Source organism: Oncorhynchus nerka, linkage group LG25 (genome assembly GCF_034236695.1).
Source record: "Oncorhynchus nerka isolate Pitt River linkage group LG25, Oner_Uvic_2.0, whole genome shotgun sequence".
In the NCBI taxonomy this organism is placed as follows: domain Eukaryota; kingdom Metazoa; phylum Chordata; class Actinopteri; order Salmoniformes; family Salmonidae; genus Oncorhynchus; species Oncorhynchus nerka.
In genome coordinates this window covers 11,563,061-11,589,356 of record NC_088420.1, presented here as the reverse complement: position 1 = coordinate 11,589,356, position 26,296 = coordinate 11,563,061, and the positions used below count along the sequence as shown (strand labels likewise).

At 44.6% G+C, this 26,296-nt stretch overlaps 1 protein-coding gene across 5 annotated transcripts in view; it reads left to right on the top strand.

Moving 5' to 3' along the window:
* Positions 1-26,296, top strand: part of ptprsa (protein tyrosine phosphatase receptor type Sa) — a 459,556-nt gene that overhangs the window by 331,052 nt on the left and 102,208 nt on the right. For 3 of the 5 annotated variants that reach the window (XM_065009560.1, XM_065009558.1, XM_065009559.1), the window contains 8 exons: positions 1,542-1,862; positions 2,822-3,015; positions 6,439-6,465; positions 8,698-8,815; positions 17,069-17,662; positions 18,703-18,797; positions 21,291-21,541; positions 23,545-23,632. In XM_065009560.1, coding sequence (XP_064865632.1) covers positions 1,542-1,862; positions 2,822-3,015; positions 6,439-6,465; positions 8,698-8,815; positions 17,069-17,662; positions 18,703-18,797; positions 21,291-21,541; positions 23,545-23,632 — 1,688 coding nt within the window. The remainder of the gene's footprint in view (positions 1-1,541; positions 1,863-2,821; positions 3,016-6,438; positions 6,466-8,697; positions 8,816-17,068; positions 17,663-18,702; positions 18,798-21,290; positions 21,542-23,544; positions 23,633-26,296) is intronic. The other 2 variants (XM_065009561.1, XM_065009562.1) reach the window with 1 other exon arrangement.

Here is a 26,296-nt window from a genome sequence, read left to right as displayed (position 1 = left end):
ATCTTTTGATGTGCTCTTAAGCAAGGCACATAACTCACATAACTCCCTCTGGATAACAGTGTCTGCTAAATTACTATTTTGTATTTTTTTTGTATTTCTTAACACACTAATATGGAGGGAGAGGGTTGTAACTCACTGCCTCAGCGTGAGATCACTCTGTAGGTAGGTGCTGCTGGTAAGAAAGTCTTAAAAAGTTAGTATTTGAAGGAAGCCAGGTACGTATGATGCAGACGGTGTTTGTGAGCTGTAATGATATTATTTTCCGTTTTCTGCTCAATTACCTTGTTTTTTTTTTTCATTTTTCTTATGATTTGACCTTTTGAACCCCAATGTTTTTCTTTCTTTTGTATCACATCAGTTACAGAGAGAATCTGTTTTCCGGTACCTTGTTTCAATTTGTGTTTCGCTTCCTCAAACTCTTGTTTTGGAATGAAAACATAATGTATTTTGTTGTTCCTGTCACTTTAATTTCAGATGTTTTTGTCCCTGATTTGCACAATGTGGAATGCCTTTTTCTATTAATTCATGTTTTTCATTTTATCTCATTAAAGCACTATAACAGATTAATTACATTAGTAATTACATAATAATGAACTGGGCTTGTCACCAATGATTCAGTGAATAATACTGTATTATTCTATTCACACGGAGGAGTGATGGTAGAATAAGAGGGATCTTGACTTGAATTGAAAGGGTGTCATCTATGTCCTCTTGTCTGCCTGACACGGGGATGAGAAGTGAAACATTGTATCACTTCACTCTGCTAGTTGTAAGAGCTCTGTGCATATTAGAAGAAGTGAAACATTGTATCACTTCACTCTGCTAGTTGTAAGAGCTCTGTGCATATTAGAAGAAGTGAAACATTGTATCACTTCACTCTGCTAGTTGTAAGAGCTCTGTGCATATTAGAACGCCCAGGCTTTCATTTTGATTTAGAAGTACACAGATGTGTAGTATTTAATATGTTTTGGAAGACCAATCCACGCCAAAACCCAGCCGCTGTGTTGAATCGCTTTTATACAATTACAAATAAACCCAGACGCCCTTTATTTTTCATCCTTAAATCGATAGTGATGGTGTGCAGTGCAGGCCTGGACAGCCTAATATCAGATAGCTAGTTCCCTTGGTATCACACACGGGGCTGATAACTGACAGACCCCTTGGTGTGAGTCCGTGACATAGTCCCAGCTGTCAAAAGACGTGGCCCAGTATCTCACAAGAGGCAGCCATTTTGCTTCATTATTACGCATCCAGTCCCCCTTACTCCTTTATTTTTACATTTGCCTGACAAATCAGTGTTTCCGTTCCTTTACTTTTGCCTTGAAATGTTTGTCAGTCCATGTTTCCCTTTGAGTTGGGTTTTTCCTTTTGTCATTTTCTTTATCTCTACCATCTTTTTGTTTGTTGTTTTTCACCCCTTTCCCCCCTTCCTTCCTTCCTTCCTTCCTTCCTTCCTTCCTTCCTTCCTTCCTTCCTTCCTTCCTTCCTTCCTTCCTTCCTTCCTTCCTTCCTTCCTTCCTTCCTTCCTTCCACCTGACCAGAGCCCTCAGCCCCCCCTCAAGATGTTAAGTGCAGCAGCTCCAGCTCCACCTCCCTGCTGGTAAGTTGGCGCCCCCCGCCTGTGGAGAGCCAGAATGGCGCCCTGGCGGGGTACCTAGTGCGCTACCAGGTGGTGGGAGCCTCCGTTGAGGGTGGCATTGCCGGGGAGCCCATGGAGGAGCCAGCCGTGCTGCCCAGTGATGGGAAGGTGCTGCTGCAGAAGCTGGAGAAGTGGACCCAGTACAGCGTCACCCTGGCCGCCTTCACTGAGATTGGGCCAGGCCCAGAGAGCGAGCCCCTGCTGTGCCGCACCGACGAGGATGGTACTTGAGCATGTTCCACCTGAAATACTGACAGTCTGTACACTTGTTATGAGGCAAAAACAATAACTGGGAGGTTGACTTACTGTAGATGCACAACAATCTTCTTCACAGATAATGGGCAATACCTCTACTACGGTATGATAAGGGTAGTAGCAGTAGTCAGCCATAAAATAACAATATGATGCCCATGCAATAGCTTTTCCATATCCCTAAACAAAGGATAAATTCATACTTTCAATAACTTAGCTCAGTGGTTCAAATCAAGGACCCCCAGACATAATCGTTTAAATAAACATAGACAATACCCTTGGGAAATTGCAGCGTCATTGTTAAACCATTTCACCTCCCCTTCTACATGGAATTTATGATATAGCCGCCCCCATCTCATCTCCTTCTTCCTCTAGTCTATGGTGTTCAGCCATAAATGGATATGAGCACGCCACACCTCAGGCTTTCATACGGTTGACCCTGTGTCACAGCACAGCCCACTGATGGGAGGCTACTCAGCCAACTGATGGCTCGCCATCTCCCACAATACAACAGTGCAAATGGGCCACAGTTTTATTAACCAGGAACCCATTTGTCTCTGGAGGCCAGTGCGATGCACAGTAAAAGGCAGGACGCCAAGACCTCACATAAAGGCTTTCCATTATGTCTGAGAGACAGGTGGTTCAACTGGAGACGTATTGGGAGGTCTGGCTGTGAGGGAGGGATGATGGCATTTTGTTGGCAGTAGCAGGTGTTGTTGTGTAGTGCAGTTTTGTGTGCTTGAAAGTTTTGTCCCTATAGTGTGTTGTTGGGGTGAGGAGGAGGTCACAGTTGATGTCTGCCAGTTTATCTGTCTGTCAGGGGAATAGCTCTTGTAGTTTTGCCAGATAGATAACCTATACATACAATATGAGTGTACTATTCTGCAGCAGTGTTTTAACAGAGAAACTATCTTGTTTTTTAACCCACAGTTCCCGGAGCTCCTCCTAGGCGGGTCGAGGTGGAGGTGCTCAACTCCACGGCGCTCAAGGTCATGTGGCGCTCCCTGTTGCCGGGGCGACAGCACGGCCAAATCCGTGGTTACCAGGTGCACTATGTGCGTGTGGAGAACGGGGAGTCGCGCGGCCTGCCCCTCATCAAGGACGTCATGCTTGCCGATGCCCAGGTATACCTAGCCCCCATTGGTCCACCAATCAAGCAATTCATTTGACCACGCTGGCCTATGGGGTGCCACTATCTAATGACAAAATGGCACCGATAGATAGGGCAGTCGTGCTTCCAGCACCTAGGCAACTTTGCAGTATTTTGTTTAACAAGCATTTCGCTACACCTGCAATAACATCTGCTTAACATGTGTATGTGACCAATAAAATGTGATTTGACTTGATGAGAGCCCATGTGAAGATTAGCTCAAAGCTTATAAATAAAATACGTTTTATAGTGTAATATGAAAGTAATAGAGCGTTCTGTGGTAAATGCTACACATTACTTTTACAATATGTGCTAAAATGAGTACAATATGGCTGCTCTTTCCTCAGGTTTCTCTTTTGTCTCCTTGGTTTTTAATTTCATGTTTCAGCAATATTACTCTCCTCTGCCCACAATTTTTTTTATCGCACCTTCTTTTTTTCACTTCCCCTCTTTTTATCAGCTATTATCTGATAGCATGAAACAATACACTACAACACAAAAGATCCGCAGGGGACGTAAACAAAATAATTAGCATTTCGGCGTTACACAAACCGCACAATAAAATAGAAAACATTCATTACCTTTCACCATCTTCTTTGTTGGCACTCCTAGATGTCCCATAAACACTATCGGGTCTTTATTTCGATTAAATCGGTCCATATAAAGCCTAGATATCGTTATATGTAGACTGTGTGATAAACGAAAAAAACATCGTTTCAAAACGTAACGTCATTTTTTAAAATTCAAAAAGTCGACGATAAACTTTCACAAAACACTTCGAAATACTTTTGTAATGCAACTTTAGGTATTAGTAAACGTTAATAAGCGATAAAATTCATCAGGAGGCGATGTAAAGATCATTAGCTGTCCGTCTGGAAAAATGTCCGGCTAGAAACTCAACGAAAATATCCGGTCCTAGACCTGAAGAAATACGGTGCCTTGCATGTGTTTGACCAAGAAAAAACTCGAAGGGAAATGACAAGACTCTAGACACCGTGTGGAAGCTGTAGGTACTGCAACCTCAGTCAATTAATTGTGGTTCACCTTTATCAATGGGTTCAAGTAGCGCATGGATATATTTTCCCATTTTCAGTGATCAGTTTTTCCTGTGCTTTTCGATGTAAATGCCGTTCTGGTAAAGCCACAGCAGTGATTTAACCAGTTTTATAAACGTCTGAGTGTTTTCTATCCACACAGACTAAGCAAATGCATATACTATATTCCTGGCATGAGTAGCAGGGCGCTGAAATGTTGCGCGATTTTTAACAGAATGTTCAAAAAAGTAGAGGGTAGAAGGAAGAGGTTAAAGAGAACATCAGTCTTTTTGTCAGGGCTGTGTAGACCCCCCTTAAGAGAACATCAGTCTTTTTGTCAGGGCTGTGTAGACCCCCCTTAAAGACAACATCAGTCTTTTTGTCAGGGCATGAAAGGATTTCAGAGGAAATGGTCCTCCCTGAAAGCTAGAATTATAATGTAAGCCAGCACAATGGTAGGTTTCACAAAGCTTCTGTCAACAAAACAGTGGAGAAAATGCAGAGAAAGTTGTTTCAATGGGCTGTGTTATTCTACTGTAAAGTACACCGCTAGGACAACCAAAACAAAATTATAAACACACTAAATATTTTTCCCCAGAACAGAAGTCTATTGACGTATCTATTTCACAAAGTTTCAAAGGAACATTCATGATGTGCTGTGTGTGTGTGTGTGTGTGTGTGTGTGTGGTCTCTTCTTTCACAGGTCTCTGATGTGCTGTGTGTGTGTGTGGTCTCTTATTTAACAAGTCTCTGATGTGCTGTGTGTACGTGGTCTCTTCTTTCACAGGTCTCTGATGTGCTGTGTGTGTGTGTGTGGTCTCTTCTTTCACAGGTCTCTGATGTGCTGTGTGTGTGGTCTCTTCTTTGACAGGTCTCTGATGTGCTGTGTGTACGTGGTCTCTTCTTTCAAAGGTCTCTGATGTGCTGTGTGTGTGTGTGTGTGTGTGTGTGGTCTCTTCTTTCACAGGTCTCTGATGTGCTGTGTGTGTGGTCTCTTCTTTGACAGGTCTCTGATGTGCTGTGTGTGTGGTCTCTTCTTTGACAGGTCTCTGATGTGCTGTGTGTGTGGTCTCTTCTTTCATAGGTCTCAGATGTGCTGTGTGTGTGTGTGGTCTCTCCTTTCACAGGTCTCTGATGTGCTGTGTGTGTGGTATTTTCTTTGACAGGTCTCTGATATGCTGTGTGTGTGTGGTCTCTTCTTTACAGGCTCTGATGTGATGTGTGTGTGTGGTCTCTTCTTTCACAGGTCTCTGATGTGCTGTGTGTGTGGTCTCTTCTTTCATAGGTCTCAGATGTGCTGTGTGTGTGTGTGGTCTCTCCTTTCACAGGTCTCTGATGTGCTGTATGTGTGTGGTCTCTTCTTTACAGGCTCTGATGTGATGTGTGTGTGTGGTCTCTTCTTTCACGGGTCTCTGATGTGCTGTGTGTTTGTGGTATTTTCTTTCACAGGACTCTCTTTTAAAAGAGATTGCAAATCAATGAGAATAAGCTGTATAAATAAAGGTTTTAAAAAATGAACGCATTATGACAGGCTGCTGACAAATATGAACGCTTCAGCCAATGATTAGATATTTTAGTAGTCCAGGTAATGCACTTAAAGAAAAACAATTCTCCCCAAATTCGTGATATCCGATTGGTAGTTACAGTCTTGTCCCATTGCTGCAACTCCCGTACGGACTCGGGAGACACGAAGGTTGAGAGCTGTGCTTCCTCCAAAATACAACCTCGCCAAGCTGCACTGCTTCTTGACACAATGCTCATCTTAACCCAGAAACCAGCCACACCAATGTGTAAGAGTAAACACCGTACACCTGGAAACCGTGTCAACATGCACTGCACCCGGCCCGCCACAGGAGTTGCTAGAGCGAGATGGGACAAGGACATCCCGAGCCGGCCAAACTTTTCCCTAACCTGGACGACGCTGGGCCAATTGTGCATGGGTCTCCCGTATCTGTAGTGACGCAGCTAGCACTGCGATGCCTTAGACTGCTGCGCCACTCGGGAGGCCCCCAAGTAATGCACTGTTATAAAAATAGATACAGTAACCTCCTAAAAAATATATAAACAGACAGCCCCCATAGACTTCAGTTCACACCTCTTCCCCTTGCTTCAGTTGCACTCCCTAGCACAGACTAGCTTTCCTCTTGCCCTCTCTGGCCTGGAACGTACACAACACCCTGCTTCTGTGCTCTCACCCTCTTCTCTACCTCCTCTCAACACACTGCCCCTCTCGCACCTCCCTTCTCTTGAGTTTCTCTTCCTCCCCCTCTCTCTCTCTCTCTCTCTCTCTCTCTCTCTCTCTCTCTCTTTTAACAAATCTTTCTCTCTCTCTCCTGCACTCTCCTCTATATGGGGGGGGGTAGTGGGAAACAGACGATACAGCCGAATATGTGAGTATATATATGGAGTTGCTAGAGTGCTATGGTACAGTTGGGGGGGGGAATAAAAAGCACTATGTATTGCATCACCCTAGCTCTTTTCACATATATAAGAAAGACAGGTTTTTCAGTAGAGCTTTGATATTATAGTGCTTTATCAGTAATGCCCTAGCACTGTATGTTATGAACAGGCTCTCAAGTTAGCCCTACCCATCTCCAGTATTGATGTCCTAGAGCAGGGGTGTCAAACATATGGCCTGCGAGGGGTCTGAGTAAAAACAAATGATTGTCCCCTGTGATGAAATCGGAGCGGGGACTATGGATTTGTCTCCGTCCGTTCGTACGGTAGTTAGTCACAGACACCTCTGGCCCGATTTTTACGAAGCTTGGGTGAATGATACATGTTGCTATAGAGATCAAGCATTTAGAACATGACACTGATTGGCCCAAGGGAAGCTATAGTAATCAATTGAAATTCCAAATTTTGAGCATATCTGTCCCGTTTGAGCTTGAATTGTTGTTACATTTATAGTCTTTTCACTCTGCCAGCTAACTAACATCGAAGCGAAAGTCAGAGCATTGAAATCCCAAAGGCCATGTATAAAAAACAATTTCTTTGCTAATTTTGACAGCGAGGAACTATAATACATTTTAAGTGCGGCCCTCCAGATCTTAGTGAAGACCGACTGTGGCCCTCCAGATCTCAGTGAAGACCGACTGTGGCTCTCCAGATCTTAGTGAAGACCGACTGTGGCCCTCCAGATCTTAGTGAAGACCGACTGTGGCCCTCCAGATCTCAGTGAAGACCGACTGTGGCTCTCCAGATCTCAGTGATGACCGACTGTGGCCCTCCAGATCTCAGTGAAGACCGACTGTGGCCCTCCAGATCTTAGTGAAGACCGACTGTGGCCCTCCAGATCTCAGTGAAAACCGACTATGGCCCTCCAGATCTCAGTGAAGACCGAATGTGGCCCTCCAGATCTCAGTGAAGATTGAATGTAGCCCTCCAGATCTCAGTGAAGACCGAATGTGGCTCTCCAGATCGGCCCTCCAGATCTCAGTGAAGACCGACTGTGGCCCTCCAGATCTCAGTGAAGACCGACTGTGGCCCTCCAGATCTCAGTGAAAACCGACTGTGGCCCTCCAGATCTCAGTGAAGAACGACTCTGGCCCTCCAGATCTCAGTGAAAACCGACTATGGCCCTCCAGATCTCAGTGAACACCGAATGTGGCCCTCCAGATCTCAGTGAAGATTGAATGTGGCCCTCCAGATCTCAGTGAAGATTGAATGTGGCCCTCCAGATCTCAGTGAAGATTGAATGTGGCCCTCCAGATCTCAGTGAAGATTGAATGTGGCCCTCCAGATCTCAGTGAAGATTGAATGTGGCCAACGGAGCAATATGAGTTTGACACCCCTGTCCTAGATAGAGTAAAGGCTAATTAGCTGTGCGGCTGATGAGAAGTTGGCTGATGCAATATCTGTCTGCTGCTTCTCCCTGTGACTGGACTGCTTAATCATGCTACTTTGTGCTACTTTGTGTCATGTTGTGTTGTCATGGTGTTATCTCGTGTTGTGATGGTGTTGTGTCGTGTTGTCATGGTGTTGTGTCATGTTGTCATGGTGTTGTGTTGTCATGGTGTTATCTCGTGTTGTGATGGTGTTGTCATGGTGTCATGTTGTGATGGTGTGTGTTGTTTTATTTGTTTTCTTTGGTGGTGCTGTGCCGAGATTGAGTGTGAAATCTCAATGATTGCCACCCCCTTTTATTTAATTCACATTGTTATTGCACTTGCATGGTATATATGATATGGATGCCACCATCTTCGCTGTGAAAACAGAAGATACTGTATGTCCCCCCCTATTCCTCTGCTGACCTCTCCATCTCTCAGCCAACCAGTCTGAAAACCTCCTGCATTCATTTAGCTAGCCAGGCATCTCTACTGAAAGATTTATCAGCATTGATCAAAGCCTCCTCTCTCAAGAGAACCAGACAAAATAACGTCTGACCTGAAAACTGCACTGACCAGTCAGCCAGCCAGAATGCATGCATACATTGATTATTCATTTCAGTTGTTTTGTGAGTGTAGCTTGGCTAATGCCTCAGACAATGTAGGTTAAACATTTTATCCAGAGGTAAGAAGCAGCAGGACACAATAAATGGTAAAAGAAGCTGCGGAGGTGATGATGGTCACATGTTTTGACCGGTGTTCTGATACATTTTCTCTACTTCCTGTTTCCTACAGGAAATGGTCATCGGAGGGCTACAGTCAGACACCACCTACTCCATCACAGTAGCTGCGTACACCACGAAGGGAGATGGAGCACGCAGCAAACCCAAACTGGTGGTAACCAAAGGAGCAGGTCAGTCTTTCATTTTATTGTAGCTCATTACCATGCATTAGTACCGCATTATAATGCATTACAACTGCAGGCCTTAAGTAAATTGTTACCTTGCCTATATTGGAAAGAATTCTACCAATCCAATATTTATCGATGAAACGGTTGTGGGTTTATTAAAATTAAAATGATTAAAACTTCCCCTCCCACTCTCTTTTGAAAGACAGAAACCATCCTATTTTGATTCGACCTGTTTGTTGTGTTGCCGCTGGAGAGGATGTTTGGAATTGGATAGGGCACTGAAGATAATCTATAAATGTTCAGCAAACTATCCACAGACGGAATGGCGGATGACAGGAAATAGTAGTAAACATAGTTTTTGGCAGATTTGGTTCTTCAAATCAAATCAAATCAAATGTATTTATATAGCCCTTCGTACATCAGCTGATATCTCAAAGTGCTGTACAGAAACCCAGCCTAAACCCCAAACAGCATGCAATGCAGGTGTAGAAGCACGGTGGCTAGGAAAAACTCCCTAGAAAGGCCAAAACCTAGGAAGAAACCTAGAGAGGAACCAGGCTATGAGGGGTGGCCAGTCCTCTTCTGGCTGTGCCGGGTGGAGATTATAACAGAACATGGCCAAGATGTTCAAATGTTCATAAATGACCAGCATGGTCAAATAATAAGAGTGCCGCAAGTCAGCACCTCAGGAGTAAATGTCAGTTGGCTTTTCATAGCCGATCATGAAGAGTATCTCTACCACTCCTGCTGTCTCTAGAGAGTTGAAAACAGCAGTTCTGGGAAAGGTAGCACGTCCGGTGAACAGGTCAGGGTTCCATAGCCGCATGTAGAACAGTTGAAACTGGAGCAGCAGCACGACCAGGTGGACTGGGGACAGCAAGGAGTCATCAGGCCAGGTATTCCTGAGGCATGGTCCTAGGGCTCAGGTCCTCCGAGAGAAAGAGAGAATTATAGAGAGGGCATACTTAAGTTCACACAGGACACCGGATAAGACAGGAGAAGTACTCCAGATATAACAAACTGACCCTAGCCCCAGACACATAAACTACTGCAGCATAAATACTGGAGGCTGAGACAGCAGGGGTCAGGAGACACTGTGGCCCCATCCGATGATACCCCCGGACAGGGCCAAACAGGTTATTCCGTTGCCATCCAGGCCCGAGGCTCGTGGATTACTGCTAGAGGCCTTATTCAGACATCAGAAACGTTCTTTCTCTCTTTGTAATGCTACACAGACTTCAGTGTCTCTCTTTCTTTCTCTCTTTATAATGCTACACTCAGACTTCAGAGTCTCTCTTTCTCCCTCTTTTCCTCTCTCTTAAACACCAGTCTCCAAGCCAACGTTAACCAGGTCACTTGAGCCTCATAAGAATCCGAAAGCTTAGCTACCGTGAACACGGCCTATACCTGCAAGACTAGAGAGCCGTGAAAGCATTTTTGAGCAAATACGGGGCCTCCAGGGCTAAGATATGAGGCTCTTTTGTGAATGCATCCACGCTAGTCTGCTTCGGCCTTCAAACATCCAATAAAAACAAACTAGAAAGCAGACTCACACACACACCTCTTTTGACAGGTCGTGATCTTGACAGGTGTGCCTATCACTGTTATCAGACAGTATGACGGACGACAAAGGGCCCTGGTACTGTCACTTCTCTCCTCCATCCCTTGTCGGCCTGCGCTGACTGATACGCCAGTCTCTCTCACACCATCCATCCCTCCCTTAAATCCAATCCCCCTTTCGCTTTTCATTACTGAAATGCGGAAAAGAGACCAAAATAAATAAATGAGCGTGAGGCAGACAAAAAGGGACGAAGAGAAGCCTCAGCCCCTTCGGAGGTAAAAAGTACTTCCAACTCCCCTTTCATGTGACAGTGGAGCTACCAGATTCCAGTTCTGCCATGGGGCTCAGTCAAATCGTGGCCCAGACGGTTGCCATGGTTCTCCCAGGCTCATTTCAGGGAGACATTGTGCTTTCAGACAAGTTAAGCCCTTGCCTTGTGCTATTGATAAGGCAGAGGCACAGACGGGAAGGAGGGCCCTTTCGAGAGTTTACACACACACACACACACACACACACACACACACACACACACACACACACACACAGTTTTTTTTATCTTTCAGAAAGGCAACCAGACTCTTAAGACAGCAAAATAAAGAAATTCCAAGTTGTTGGAAGTATGGCTTTGTCAAACTCTTAATTCTTTGTTCAATAGATAATGCCTCAACCTAAAACATTGTGAAAATCGAGGATAGAATAATTTCAGCAAACTCAACGTGCAGCCGGCTACTTTTGCTATAGGTGTTGGAGTCTAGGTTTGCCGCAGTCTTCAGTCTTCGTGCATTATTTAGCTTCCATTGTGTTTCAATGTGTTCCTTTTTTACTAAGTAATGACAGTTTGTTTCCTAGAACTTGGTGTTGTGTGACTTCGCCGTGCATATTCAAATCGCTTTCAGGGCTCTTAAATATTTAAGAACCTTCATGGCCGAACGTGAGGTCAATTACTTTGAAAGAAAGGACCAGACATTTACATCCAATTAGTTTGAAATTAATGGTGAAGTGTGATATGTGATTGATTTTTAAATTTTAAAAAAAAGCAAGCTCTTACCTACAACCGATTTAAGAATATTCCAATCCCTAACTATTAAGAACAACTATCTATTCCTAACACTGACATTAAGACTGTAATCCATACTACACTGTCAACCATACAGAAGGACAGTCCATTAACTCCATTAACATTCCAAGGCCACCAAGGTCCACTTCCCCTCCCGCTCTAATAGTCAGAAATGTTCATTAGTCCTCGTCCCTCGGTCTTTCCCCCTCCTCCTCTGCATCTTCCCACCCCTTCCCCATTCTGCCTGGGCGGTATAGAGAAGCCGAGAATACTCTGGGAATACCCCGGAATACTCTGGGAAGAAACCGTCTGGACACCACTAGCCTCCACAGACCCCCTGGCTGCCCCTTCTCCTGTTTGGTTACGTAGCGCTGGTGGCTGGCGTATTTGTAGCATATTTATGACTTTCCTTCAACTGTCCTGATTTCTTCTGTATTTTTATAAGATATAGAAATAGTCCTTAAAATAGGTGTTAAGTTAAAGCTGGTATCCTTAATGGTGAAACTACCACGTCCGTTTGGGATATTACGACAACAAAGGTTACAAACAATGAACCCTGTTTTTTTTCCTCGGACATCATTGCACCCGCGATAGAGGAATATAAATATGGGTTGGCAATGGATTACGAAAGACCTTTGCTGTCAAAATAGCTGTGCATCTCTCAGCGTGGCCGAGGCGATTATTCAGCACCACAGCTAAATTAGGTATATGTGGGGAGGCATTTTCAATTATGTTTGCCCTCTTCCGCTGGTCCGCTCATGCCCCCTTTTCCACCGATATCAATTGCGTGCGAAAATGCATCCAAGCATTTATGAAGTGCCTTAGACAACGCCTCGCAGGCCAGTACAGAAGAGTGAGGTGGACCCACGACCCCTGATATATCTTCCTGGAAATTGTAACCGCAGGTTAATGGCTTACATGGTTGAATCTATTTAAAAAATAATAAAATCTTGTTTGGCTCACAGACACACTATTATAGAAACTCGTACATCAGTGGAGGCTGGTGGTAGTAGCTATACGAGTACGGGCTCATTGTAATGACTGGAATGGCATTCATGAAAAGGTATCAAACACATGGGAACCACATTATTCCATTCCAGTCATCATTTTTTTTGTACCTTTATTTTACTAGGCAAGTCAGTTAAGAACAAATTCTTATTTTCAATGATGGCCTAGGAACAGTGGTTTAACTGCCTTGTTCAGGGGCAGAACGACAGATTTGTACCTTGTCAGCTCTGGGATTTGAACTTGCAACCTTTCGGTTACTAGCCCAACACTTTAACCACTAGGCTACCCTGCTGTCCCAATGAGCCTGTCCTCCTATAGCTCATCCCAAACCAGCCTCCACTGACATACATTATTACTTGTCTAGAGGGAGAGAGAGAGAGAGAACAGCGACCGTTAAAGCTGGTCCTGATGGGAAATGTGCCTCCAGCTCCACTGGGAGTGATTGAGAGAGGCTGAGTGGATAGGAATGGAGTGACAGAGGGAGGAGGGGAGGAGGAAAGAGGGAGACAATCAAGGTGTCCACAATCCCCCACTCCTCCCTCGCTGTCCCCTCTTTGCGGCAGAAGGCTCCTGGTTCTCTGTCACCTTCAACAGGGAACTGTCATTATCACATCCTCCCTCCTCCTCTTCCTCTCTCCATCCTCCAGTTTTCCCTTAGCACCAATCAGCTTGGTCAATTAACCCCACCGACCCTTACCTCTCCATTACCAGTAGTCCCTGGCCTATCATGTAAACACACACCTCAGTGTTATTATCTCTGATGTCCTCATTGGGGCTTTCTAAGCAGTAGATGTGAGAGGAGGGAGAGTCAAGTTTAAACAAGACAGGCTAGTTGCGGGGCTGAGCTATAGTTTGTTAGCGGGGAGTAATGAACACATTCATCTCACTGCTGTTTGGAGGCTGCTATTCCATTACTGCTCCAACTAATTAACCCCTGCCCACAACAGGCCTATTCAAAAGAAAAATAAAGAATAAGAGTGGAGGAACAAGAGGGTACAAAGGGGAAGGGGTATAACGGGGAGAGGGGTAGTGGAGTAGTAGGGTAGTGGAGTAGTAGGGTAGTAGGGTAGTGGAGTAGTGGAGTAGTAGGGTAGTGGAGTAGTAGGGTAGTGGAGTAGTGGAGTAGTAGGGTAGTGGAGTAGTATAGTAGTGGAGTAGTAGGGTAGTGGAGTAGTAGGTTAGTGGAGTAGTAGGGTAGTGGAGTAGTAGGGTAGTGGAGTAGTGGAGTAGTAGGGTAGTGGAGTAGTAGGGTAGTGTAGTAGTGGAGTAGTAGGGTAGTGGAGTAGTATAGTAGTGGAGTAGTAGGGTAGTGGAGTAGTAGGTTAGTGGAGTAGTAGGGTAGTGGAGTAGTAGGGTAGTGGAGTAGTGGAGTAGTAGGGTAGTGGAGTAGTATAGTAGTGGAGTAGTAGGGTATTGGAGTAGTGGAGTAGTAGGGTAGTGGAGTAGTATAGCAGTAGGATAGTGGAGTAGTATAGTAGTGGAGTAGTATAGTAGTGGAGTATTGGGGTAATGGAGTAGTATAGTAGTAGGATAGTGGAGTAGTATAGTTGTGGAGTAGTATAGTGGTGGGGTAGTATAGTAGTATAGTAGTGGGGTAGTATAGTAGGGAAGTAGTATAGTAGTGGAGTAGTTTAGTGGTGGGGTAGTCGAGTTGTATAGTTGTATAGTTGTGGAATAGTATAGTAGTGGAGTAGTATAGTTTAGTAGTAGTATAGTAGTAGGATAGTGGAGTAGTTGTATAGTTGTATAGTTGTGGAATAGTATAGTAGTGGAGTAGTATAGTAATAGGGTAGTATAGTAGTAGGATAGTGGAGTAGTGTAGTAGTGGAGTAGTATAGTGGTGGGGTAGTGGAGTAGTATAGTAGTAGGGTAGTGGGGAATTATAGTAGTGGAGTAGTTTAGTAAATCAAATCAAATCAAATCAAATGTATTTATATAGCCCTTCGTACATCAGCTGATATCTCAAAGTGCTGTACAGAAACCCAGCCTAAAACCCCAAACAGCAAACAATGCAGGTGTAAAAGCACGGTGGCTAGGAAAAACTCCCTAGAAAGGCCAAAACCTAGGAAGAAACCTAGAGAGGAACCAGGCTATGTGGGGTGGCCAGTCCTCTTCTGGCTGTGCCGGGTAGAGATTATAACAGAACATGACCAAGATGTTCAAATGTTCATAAATGACCAGCATGGTCGAATAATAATAAGGCAGAACAGTTGAAACTGGAGCAGCAGCACAGTCAGGTGGACTGGGGACAGCAAGGAGTCATCATGTCAGGTAGTCCTGGGGCACGGTCCTAGGGCTCAGGTCCTCCGAGAGAGAGAAAGAAAGAGAGAATTAGAGAGAGCATATGTGGGGTGGCCAGTCCTCTTCTGGCTGTGCCGGGTGGAGATTATAACAGAACGTGGCCAAGATGTTCAAATATTCATAAATGACCAGCATGGTTGAATAATAGTAGTAGTGGGGAAGTGGAGTCGTATAGTTGTATAGTTGTGGAATAGTATAGTAGTGGAGTAGTATAGTAATAGGGTAGTAGAGTAGTTGAGTAGTATAGTAGTGGAGTAGTGAGGTAGTGGAGTAGTGGAGTAGTATAGTAGTAGGGTAGTAAGGTAGTGGAGTAGTGGAGTTGTAGGTTAGTGGAGTAGTATAGTAGTGGAGTACAGTGGTAGTGGAGTAGATGGGTAGTGGAGGCGTGGGGAAGTATAATAGTTTGGTATTAAAATAGTGGATTAGTGGGGAAAATTTTAGAGGAGTTGTGAGGTAGAGGGGTAGTATAGTAGAAGGGTAGTGGGGTAGTATAGTAGAGGGGTAGTGGGGTAGTGGATTATTTTTGTAGTGGAGTAGGATACTAGTGGGGTAGGTTAGTAGTGGAGGAATGGAGTAGTATAGTAGTGGGGTAGTGGAGGAATGGAGTAGTATAGTAGTGGGGTAGTGGAGGAATGGAGTAGTATAGTAGTGGAGTCATATAGTAGTGGATTAGTGGGGTAGTGTTGTAGTGGGACAGTATAGTAGTGGGGCAGTGTATTATTGCGGTAGTGTATTATACTAGTGTAATAGTATTGTAGTAAAGTAGTATTGTAGTGGAATATTATACTAGTGGAGTGGTATAGTGGTGGAGTAGTGGATTAGTAGATTAGTATAGTAGTGGGGTAGTATAGTAATGGATTGGTATGATCGTGTGGTATTATATGTAGTGTATTACTGGGATCGTATAGTTTTTAGTAGTGGAGTAGTATAGTAGTGGGGTAGTGGAGTAGTATAGTAGTGGAGTGGTGGGGTAGTGGATTAGTAGGGTTGTATAGTAGTGGAGTAGTATAGTAGTGGAGTAGTGGCTTATTGGATTAGTATTTTAGTGGATTAGTGGGCAGTATATTAATGAGGTAGTGGAGTAGTATAGTAGTGGATTAGTGGAGTAGTATAGTAGTGAGGTGGTATAATAGTGGAGTAGTGGGGTATTGTGGTCATAGAGTAGTGGAGTAGTATAGCAGTGGAGTTTTGGAATCAGTGGAGTAGTATAGTAGTGGGGTAATATACTAGTGGGGTCGTGGGGTAATGGAGTAGTGGATTAGTGGGGTTGTATAGTTGTGGAATAGTAACGTACTGGAGTAGTATAGTAGAGGATTCGTGGAGTATTGGAGTAGTATAGTGGTGGAGTAGTAAGTTAGTGGAGTAGAATGTGTTTAGAGTATTGGTGTAGTGAGCTAGTATAATGGTGGATTAGTGAGTTAGTATAGTCGTGGAGTAATGCTGTAGTATAGTGATGTAGGTGTATAGTAGTATAGTGGTGGTCTAGTGGAGTAATGGAATAGTATAGCAGTGTAGTGGTGGAGTAGTATAATAGTGGAATAGTGAGGTAGTATAGTGGTGGAGTAGTGGGGTATTGGAGTAGTATAGTAGTGTAGTGTAGGAGTGGAGTGGTATAGTAGTGAGATAGTATAGTGGTGAGGTAGTATAGTAGGGTATTGTTGTAATAGTGGTGTTGTTTAGTAGTGGGATAGGTGTGTGCTACGAAGTGTCTAAGCATGTCTGTACTAGAGTGCACACACTCACTGCGGTGTTACTGACACTGTAGTGTTGCTGTCAATTCCCATGTGTACTCACTACTCAGTCAATGCCGAAATGAATTGAATATCAATTCATCAATAGGAGAAATAGGTCATTATGTTTCCTGACAGGACCTTTGAACCTGGAATTGAATTATCTGAATTGACTTGAGTCAAAATAAAAAGACAGAAATATATAGTAGGTCTGCTTGTCCAACATTATGCCGTTGAAGGTGTAACCCAGTCACTGAAAATATTGGTTTTAGTAGTCTCAGCTTATACTGACTCTGTCGATGCCTAACCTTTCGCCCAGGTCTGTTAAAAACAAATGTTCACCCCAGTAAAAGGCTCTCTATAGTGAAGAAAATGTTTTTTTTCCGATACAAAACATACGCATACGAGCAGCCTTCATATTCTGCACAATGGGAAAGGGAGAGAGCACTGTACATTTTCAGCACAGTCTATTATTACTTATTGACATAGCTAGATGTACAAACCACAAACCGTACTCTCTCTTCAAAAACACACCTTGTTTAACCTTTTAGAGAAAAATATAGATTAATAAAAGTTTTGTTTGTTTGCCTTCTCCACAGTGCCTGGGCCACCCTCTCTGTCGGTGGCTCAGGATTCAGAGACGTCGGCCGTGGTGTGCTGGGACGCACCCGATGTTATAATCCCTGGCATGGGGCTGCAGGGTTACCGGCTTCAGTTTGGCCGCAAAGACGTGTCCCCCCTGGCTAGTCTGGAGTTCACCCCCCAGGAGAGGCAGTACACGGTGGCTAGTGTCCACCGCGGTGCCACCTACCTCTTCAAAGTCCAGGCCAAGAGTCGGGGGGGCTTCGGTGAGGAGGCGACAGCCGAACTGCAGGTGCCCGAACACACACCCCAGGGGTACCCCCAAATCAGAGAAACCTCCAACGTGACCTGCTGCTCGGTGGAATTGTCATGGTCACCCCCGGTGCTGGCAGAGCGCAACGGGGACATCACAGAGTACACACTAGCATACCAGGAGAAGGGCTTGGGGGGCGCGCCCCGGGAACTCAGCCTGCCCGCAAGCCAGTCCACCTACGTGCTCAACAGCCTCAAACCCAACTCGGCGTACGACGTGAAAATACGCGCACACACGAGTGTAGGTCCAGGGCCCTACAGCCCACCGATCCAGTATCGGACAGTGGCGTTTGAGACAGGTAGGGCTTGCCTGTTTCTCTCCCGACCCGGGGGGAAAAACAAACAAAAATAACAACAAGCGACAACACAAAAATGAAAACAACTCCCCCCTCCAATCACCTTCACTTCTTCTCCACGACAAAAATCCTAGAACCTAAAAATGTTTGCGGGGAACACTCACTTCACTAACCCAAAGGTAAAACCAGTCAGTAAGTTACAGTCAGTCAGTTTGAAAAAGGGGAGGAGCTGCTGCGTTCAAGGTAAGTGGAAGTCGGTCAGACAGCTTGTCAGACTCCTCGCTGCCCTTTGCAGCCAGGCACACTCACACAGCTAATGCAACCTGACACTCACACACCCCCTAGTTTGCACAACAACCAAAAAGAAGCAGGACCTCTGTGTTTAAGTCACTCAAAGACTTTGTTTTTAGTCCATTTAGGTTAGCAAGAGCAAGATTTTGGTTCTTTATTTTCTTTGTTTTTCAGTTTGTTTTGAGTCCCTCCCCCACTCTGTTCCTTCCCCTTGTCACATTATGGGATGGGCGTGCAGCATGGCGTCCCCCTGATGCACTGCTAATGACTGTGGGCATGCTGTGTTTGGGTTTGTCTTTGTGCCCGCTGGGCAGCATGTCGTGGGCAGTGCCAACCCAGGCTCAGAGCGCCAAAGAACCGGTTTCTGCCACAACCACGAGGGTCAACGACTCCTGGTTTTCACTGGGATGGGGTATTGTCTTGTAGAAAGATGTGGTGTGCAGAGATGGGTTGGCACTGCCCTGGTGGCCAGCCAGCGGGCATGTCCGTGCCCCATGGGTCCGTCTGTGCGCCATGGGTCTCCGGTGCTATGTGTCTAACCAATAGAGTTGCCCCCTTCACAGCCTATCACAGCACGGCTCACGGCCCGCTCAATACTCCAATCCAGAGGAAGGAAAACAACAAAAACGACGTACTCTTTTATTTCTAATCTCTCTCTCCCTTCTCACTTCCCCAGCTCTCCAAACTAAACACATCCTCTCTGTTTTTGTCGTGTTCCTTTTTCTTCTTCTTTCTGTTCTCTCTCACAACAGATGTACCAAAGAACTTCACGGTGAAGTGGGTAACCAAGACGACGGTTTTGCTAACATGGAAGTTTGTTGAGAGGCGGTTCCCATTTCGGTGCACGGTAAGAGACAGACAGACAGACAGACAGAGACAGACAGACAGACAGACAGACAGACAGACAGACAGACAGACAGACAGACAGACAGACAGACAGACAGACAGACAGACAGACACACATAGAGGGTTCCTGCTCTATGAATACATTTTTGAATAATTATGCTACTGACTGCAATTGTGATTTAATTAAAAGCTCAAACGATGCAGTCTCGCAGAGTCCAAAAACATACGTACGTACAGCAGTGTTCAATAATATTGGACTGTTGGCTTTTATACTTTTCAAATTCTCAGCGCAGCTCAAGCAAGTTCTCCAACCGTCACCCCATTCAAATACAAGACGTGAATGCAAAGCCGCTGCTTTTTGGGAATTTTGGGCTGTGTCCCCCCCACAGATGGTGATCTCTGAGCCGTGTAGCTATGTCACAATGGGGTGTCGGACTATCGCGTCTCTGCGTCTGTGGACTCGGAACTTTGCAGAGAAAAGTCTACAGAAACACAGACATACATGCCATATTTGAACACACTATTTCCAAAGAATATCTCCTACAGACTCATTTACATGTGACATGCTTTAAACCAGCGGTTCTACCCGGCTCTGAGACAGACTAGTATAATAATAGTATACTACTCCACTACTATAGAGACAGACAGAGACCTACTATACTACTCCACTACTATAGAGACAGACAGAGACTACTATACTACTCCACTACTATAGAGACAGACAGAGACTACTATACTACTCCACTACTATAGAGACAGACAGAGACCTACTATACTACTCCACTACTATAGAGACAGACAGAGACCTTCTATACTACTCCACTACTATAGAGACAGATAGAGACCTACTATACTACTCCACTACTATAGAGACAGATAGAGACCTACTATACTACTCCACTACTATAGAGACAGATAGAGACCTACTATACTACTCCACTACTATAGAGACAGACAGAGACCTACTATACTACTCCACTACTATAGAGGCAGATAGAGACCTACTATACTACTCCACTACTATAGAGACAGACAGAGACCTACTATACTACTCCACTACTATAGAGACAGACAGAGACTACTATACTACTCCACTACTATAGAGACAGACAGAGACTACTATACTACTCCACTACTATAGAGACAGACAGAGACTACTATACTACTCCACTACTATAGAGACAGACAGAGACTACTATACTACTCCACTACTATAGAGACAGACAGAGCCTACTATACTACTCCACTACTATAGAGACAGACAGAGACCTACTATACTACTCCACTACTATAGAGACAGACAGAGACTACTATACTACTCCACTACTATAGAGACAGACAGAGACTACTATACTACTCCACTACTATAGAGACAGATAGAGACCTACTATACTACTCCACTACTATAGAGACAGATAGAGACCTACTATACTACTCCACTACTATAGAGACAGATAGAGACCTACTATACTACTCCACTACTATAGAGACAGATAGAGACCTACTATACTACTCCACTACTATAGAGACAGACAGAGACTACTATACTACTACACTACTATAGAGACAGACAGAGACCTACTATACTACTCCACTACTATAGAGGCAGATAGAGACCTACTATACTACTCCACTACTATAGAGACAGATAGAGACCTACTATGCTACTCCACTACTATAGAGACAGACAGAGACCTACTATACTACTCCACTACTATAGAGACAGACAGAGACTACTATACTACTCCACTACTATAGAGACAGACAGAGACTACTATACTACTCCACTACTATAGAGACAGACAGAGACTACTATACTACTCCACTACTATAGAGACAGACAGAGACCGGCTACACTACTCCACTACTATAGAGACAGATAGAGACCTACTATACTACTCCACTACTATAGAGACAGACAGAGACCTACTATACTACTCCACTACTATAGAGACAGATAGAGACCTACTATACTACTCCACTACTATAGAGACAGATAGAGACCTACTATACTACTCCACTACTATAGAGACAGACAGAGACTACTATACTACTACACTACTATAGAGACAGACAGAGCCTACTATACTACTCCACTACTATAGAGACAGACAGAGACTACTATACTACTACACTACTATAGAGACAGACAGAGACTACTATACTACTCCACTACTATAGAGACAGACAGAGACTACTATACTACTCCACTGCTATAGAGACAGACAGAGACTAGTGTACTACTCCAATACTATAGAGACAGACATAGACTACTATACTACTCCACTACTATAGAGACAGACAGAGACTACTATACTACTCCACTACTATAGAGACCTACTATACTACTCTAGAGACCTACTATACTACTCCACAACTATAGAGACCTTCTATACTACTCCACTACTATAGATAGACAGATAACTTTCCTATTTGTGTATTTTTTGTGCGTCTCCATTTGTTTGTCAATCTTTCCATCCATCCCCCGGTCCAGATCGAGTACAACCGTCAGAAGATGGACGTGGATGCCCGGCTGACCAAGGCGCTGGTCACCAGCCTGCGGCCCAACACCACCTATGAGTTCCGGGTCACGTGTCAGGAGAACACAGAGGGTGGCCCTCGCCACCGTGTGGTCGCTCGGACCACACCGCCCATCCTGGTCAAGAAGCCCAAGCTGGACCTCTACTCGGAGCCAGACAACATTCTGACCATGGGTTTCGCCCCGGTAGAGACCAAGGACATCAAGTGAGACAAATGGAAACATGGGTTTCTGCCAGTTTATCTAAAGTGTAATTTCTTCTGTCCTCTCTCTCTCTTGCTGTAGCTGTCTCTCTCTCTCTCTTACTGTAGCTGTCTCTCTCTCTCTCTCTCTTACTGTAGCTGTCTCTCTCTCTCTCTTACTGTAGCCGTCTCTCTCTCTCTCTCTTACTGTAGCTGTCTCTCTCTCTCTTACTGTAGCTGTCTCTCTCTCTCTCTCTTACTGTAGCTGTCTCTCTCTCTCTTCTCTCTCTCTCTCTCTCTCTCTCTCTCTCTCTCTCTCTCTCTCTCTCTCTCACACTGTAGCTGACTCTCTCTCTCTCTTACTGTAGCTGTCTCTCTCTCTCTCTTACTGTCGCAGTCTCTCTCTCTCTTACTGTAGGTGTCTCTCTCTCTCACTGTAGCTGTCTCTCTCTCTCTCTTACTGTAGCTGTCTCCCTCTCTCTCTCTCTCTCTCTCTCTCACTGTAGCTGTCTCTCTCTCTCTCCCTCTCTCTTACTGTAGCCGTCTCTCTCTCTCTCACTGTAGCTGTCTCTCTCCTTCTCTCTTACTGTAGCTGTCTCTCTCTCTCTCTCTAGCTGTCTCTCTCTCTCTCTTCTCTCTGTCTCTCTCTCTCTCTCTCTCTCTCTCTCTCTCTCACTGTAGCTGTCTCTCTCTCTCTTACTGTAGCTGTCTCTCTCTCTCTCTCCTCTCTCTTACTGTAGCTGTCTCTCTCTCTCTCTCTCTCTCTCTCTCTCTCTTACTGTAGCTGTCTCTCTCTCTCTCTGTAGCTGTCTCTCTCTCTCCCTCTCTCTTACTGTAGCTGTCTCTCTCCTTCTCTCTTACTGTAGCTGTCTCTCTCTCTCTCTCTCTCTCTCACTCACTGTAGCTGCCTCTCTCTCTCTCTCCTTCTCTCTTACTGTAGCTGTCTCTCTCTCTCTCTCCCTCTCTCTTACTGTAGCTGTCTCTCTCTTACTGTAGCTGTCTCTCTCTCTCTCTTACTGTAGCTGTCTCTCTCTCTTACTGTAGCTGTCTCTCTCTCTCTCTCTCTCTCTTACTGTAGCTGTCTCTCTCCTTCTCTCTTACTGTAGCTGTCTCTCTCTCTCTCTCCCTCTCTCTTACTGTAGCTGTCTCTCTCTCTTACTGTAGCTGTCTCTCTCTCTCTTACTGTAGTGGTCTCTCTCTCTCTTACCGTAGCTGTCTCTCTCTCTCTCTTACTGTAGCTGTCTCTCTCTCTCTCTCTCTCTCTTACTGTAGCTGTCTCTCTCTCTCTCTCTCTCTCTCTCTTACTGTAGCTCTCTCTCTCTCTCTCTCTCTCTCTCTAGCTGTAGCTCTCTCTCTCTTACTGTAGCTGTCTCTCTCTCTCTCTCTTACTTATGGGAAGGTTAGAAGTGACTGACTAAGCAATCTTGGTGTCAGCTATATAAACATTGTGCATCATCTGTAAAGGCTAGATTCTCAGCCAAACAGTCAGTCAAGACTGTTGGGCTGACGGTTTCATTATTGCAATAATTAATCAATATTAAATAAAGATGATAGTTTGAAGAAATGACCAAGACCAAGTCTCCCTCAGTACTGAATTTCCACAACTCTCTCTCTTACTGTAGTTGTCTCTCTGTCTCTCTCTTAAACTCCCACATTCTTCCACATTACGCCTTACTTTCTTGACCTCTCTCTTGCCAACCTTCTGTCCTTCTCTCTATTTTCTGCTCACACTCTGATGTTTCATTATTCATATGTTCTCTCTCACATTCTTTTTACTGTCACTTACCATCTCTCTCTCTCTCACTCTCTCTCTCATACACACACACACACACACACACACACACACACACACACACACACACACACACACACACACACACACACACACACACCTACACACACACACACACACCTATACACACACACTTTCAGGCTAAACCCAAGATAGCCCATTAGTCCCTGTACTGTAAGTTAATGTTATGGTTCTCTGAGGATGTTGATGGTAGTGATGTCTGTGTGTGTTGCAGGGACTTCTATGTGGTGGCGGTACCACTAAAGAAGGGTTTGGGGACTGCACGACATCTCAAGAACCCAGACGAAATGGACTTGGAAGAGGTAAGAACCAACTCCCATTTAAATGTGGCCCGCGATAGATTATAATCCCGTGCAGGAGCTGTACTTGTACATCAAGCTGCCTGGCGCTACAATGCATCTGAACACAAAGTTATTAGCATTAAGTGAATTGTTAGATACAGATACCAAAGACCGAAAAAACAACACATTGCTCGCCCACATGCATGTCTGTCCAAGTGTTCCTCATCCCACGGAGATGTTCATAGCAACGTCGGAGGGGGTCCCGTAGTTTTCCTCAAGCGTGTTCCCTCTTTCCCTCCATCCCTCCAAAATGACATGCATGCTCCCACCCTTCCTTCCTGCCTTAGTTGCTAAGTGTGACCTTGAGCTGTGATCACAGGCGAGCTATTCCATTTGGAATTACCCACATTCCACCTCTTCAGAAAAGTTCTTCATATTCTGTTGTAAATGAATGGAGAAACCTGGTGCCAACAAGCAGCCTATTGACGGAGTGTATGGAGGGAATCGACCTGCGAAACCCCATCGAGGAAGTTTTCAGCTGACATGTAGATTTTTACACAAACTATCTCCATAGATTCGTTGGGTGGTTGAACGTTCTTCGTCTTCCCACACTGACTGATCAGATTGGAATGATAAATTGATGGATAAAGAAAGACAAGCGGATGGGCAGACGAATGTAGATACTGTTGATGGATACAGTGGGTCCACCATCTCTTCCCATTTTCAACATTGTTAAAGAACATGCCTTAAGATTCTCTGTCAACTTGGTCAAAAAGAGATGAACACATATCTAGAGAGATAGATAGACAGACACTCAGACAGACACTCAGATGGATAGACAGACACTCAGACAGATAGATAGACTCTCATACGGATAGACAGACAGACAGACAGACAGACATTCAGACACTCAGACAGACAGACATTCAGACACTCAGACAGACACACTCAGACAGACAGACATTTAGACAATCAGACAGACAGACACTCAGACAGACAGATATTTAGACATTCAGACTGACAGACACTCAGACATTTAGAGATTCAGACTGACAGACATTCAGACAAACAGACACTCAGACAGACATTTAGACATTCAGACAGACATTCAGACGGAAAGACACTCAGACAAACAGACATTTAGAAATTCAGACAGACAGACATTCAGACAGGCAGACATTTAGACATTCAGACTGACAGACACTCAGACATTTAGAAATTCATACTGAAAGAAATTCAGACAAACAGACACTCAGACAGACATTCAGACGGACAGACACTCAGACTGACAGACATTCAGACAGACATTCAGAAAGACAGACACTCAGACAAACAGACATTTAGAAATTCACACAGACAGACAGACATTCAGACAGACAGACATTCAGACAGACAGACACTCAGACTGACAGACATTCAGACAGACACTCAGACAAACAGATATTTAGAAATTCAGACAGACAGACACTCGGACAGACAGACATTTAGAAATTCAGACAGACATTCAGACAGACAGACACTCAGACAGACACACAGACAGACAGACAGACAGACAGACAGACAGACAGACAGACAGACAGACAGACAGACAGACAGACAGACAGACAGACAGACATTCAGACGGACATTCAGACTGACATTCAGACGGACAGACACTCAGACTGACAGACATTCAGACAGACATTCAGAAAGACAGACACTCAGACAAACAGACATTTAGAAATTCACACAGACAGACAGACATTCAGACAGACAGACATTCAGACAGACAGACACTCAGACTGACAGACATTCAGACAAACAGATATTTAGAAATTCAGACAGACAGACATTTAGAAATTCAGACACTCAGACATTTAGAAATTCAGACAGACAGACACTCGGACAGACAGACATTTAGAAATTCAGACAGACATTCAGACAGACAGACACTCAGACAGACACACAGACAGACAGACAGACAGACAGACAGACAGACAGACAGACAGACAGACAGACAGACAGACAGACAGACAGACAGACAGACACTCAGACAGACAGACATTCAGACGGACATTCAGACTGACACTCAGACAGACAGACACTCAGACAAACAGACATTTAGAAATTCACACAGACAGACAGACCCTCAGACAGACAGACACTCAGACTGACAGACATTCAGACAGACACTCAGACAAACAGATATTTAGAAATTCAGACAGACAGATATTTAGAAATTCAGACACTCAGATGGACAGACATTTGGAAATTCAGACAGACAGACACTAAGACAGACAGACATTTAGAAATTCATACACTCAGACAGACAGACACTCAGACAGACTGACACTCAGACATTTAGAAATTCAGACAGACATTCAGACAGACAGACACTCAGACAGACAGACACTCAGACAGACAGACAGGACATTCAGACAGACATTAGGACAGACAGACACTCAGACAGACACTCAAACAGACAGACACTCAGAGAGACAGACACTCAGAGAGACAGACAGACATTCAGACAGACACTCAGACAGACAGACAGAGACAGACTGACAGACAGACAGCCACTCAGACAGACAGCCACTCAGACAGACAGACAGGCACTCAAACAGACAGACATTAAGACAGACAGACACTCAGACATTCAGTCAGACAGACAGATATTCAGACTGACAAACAGACATTCAGACAGAC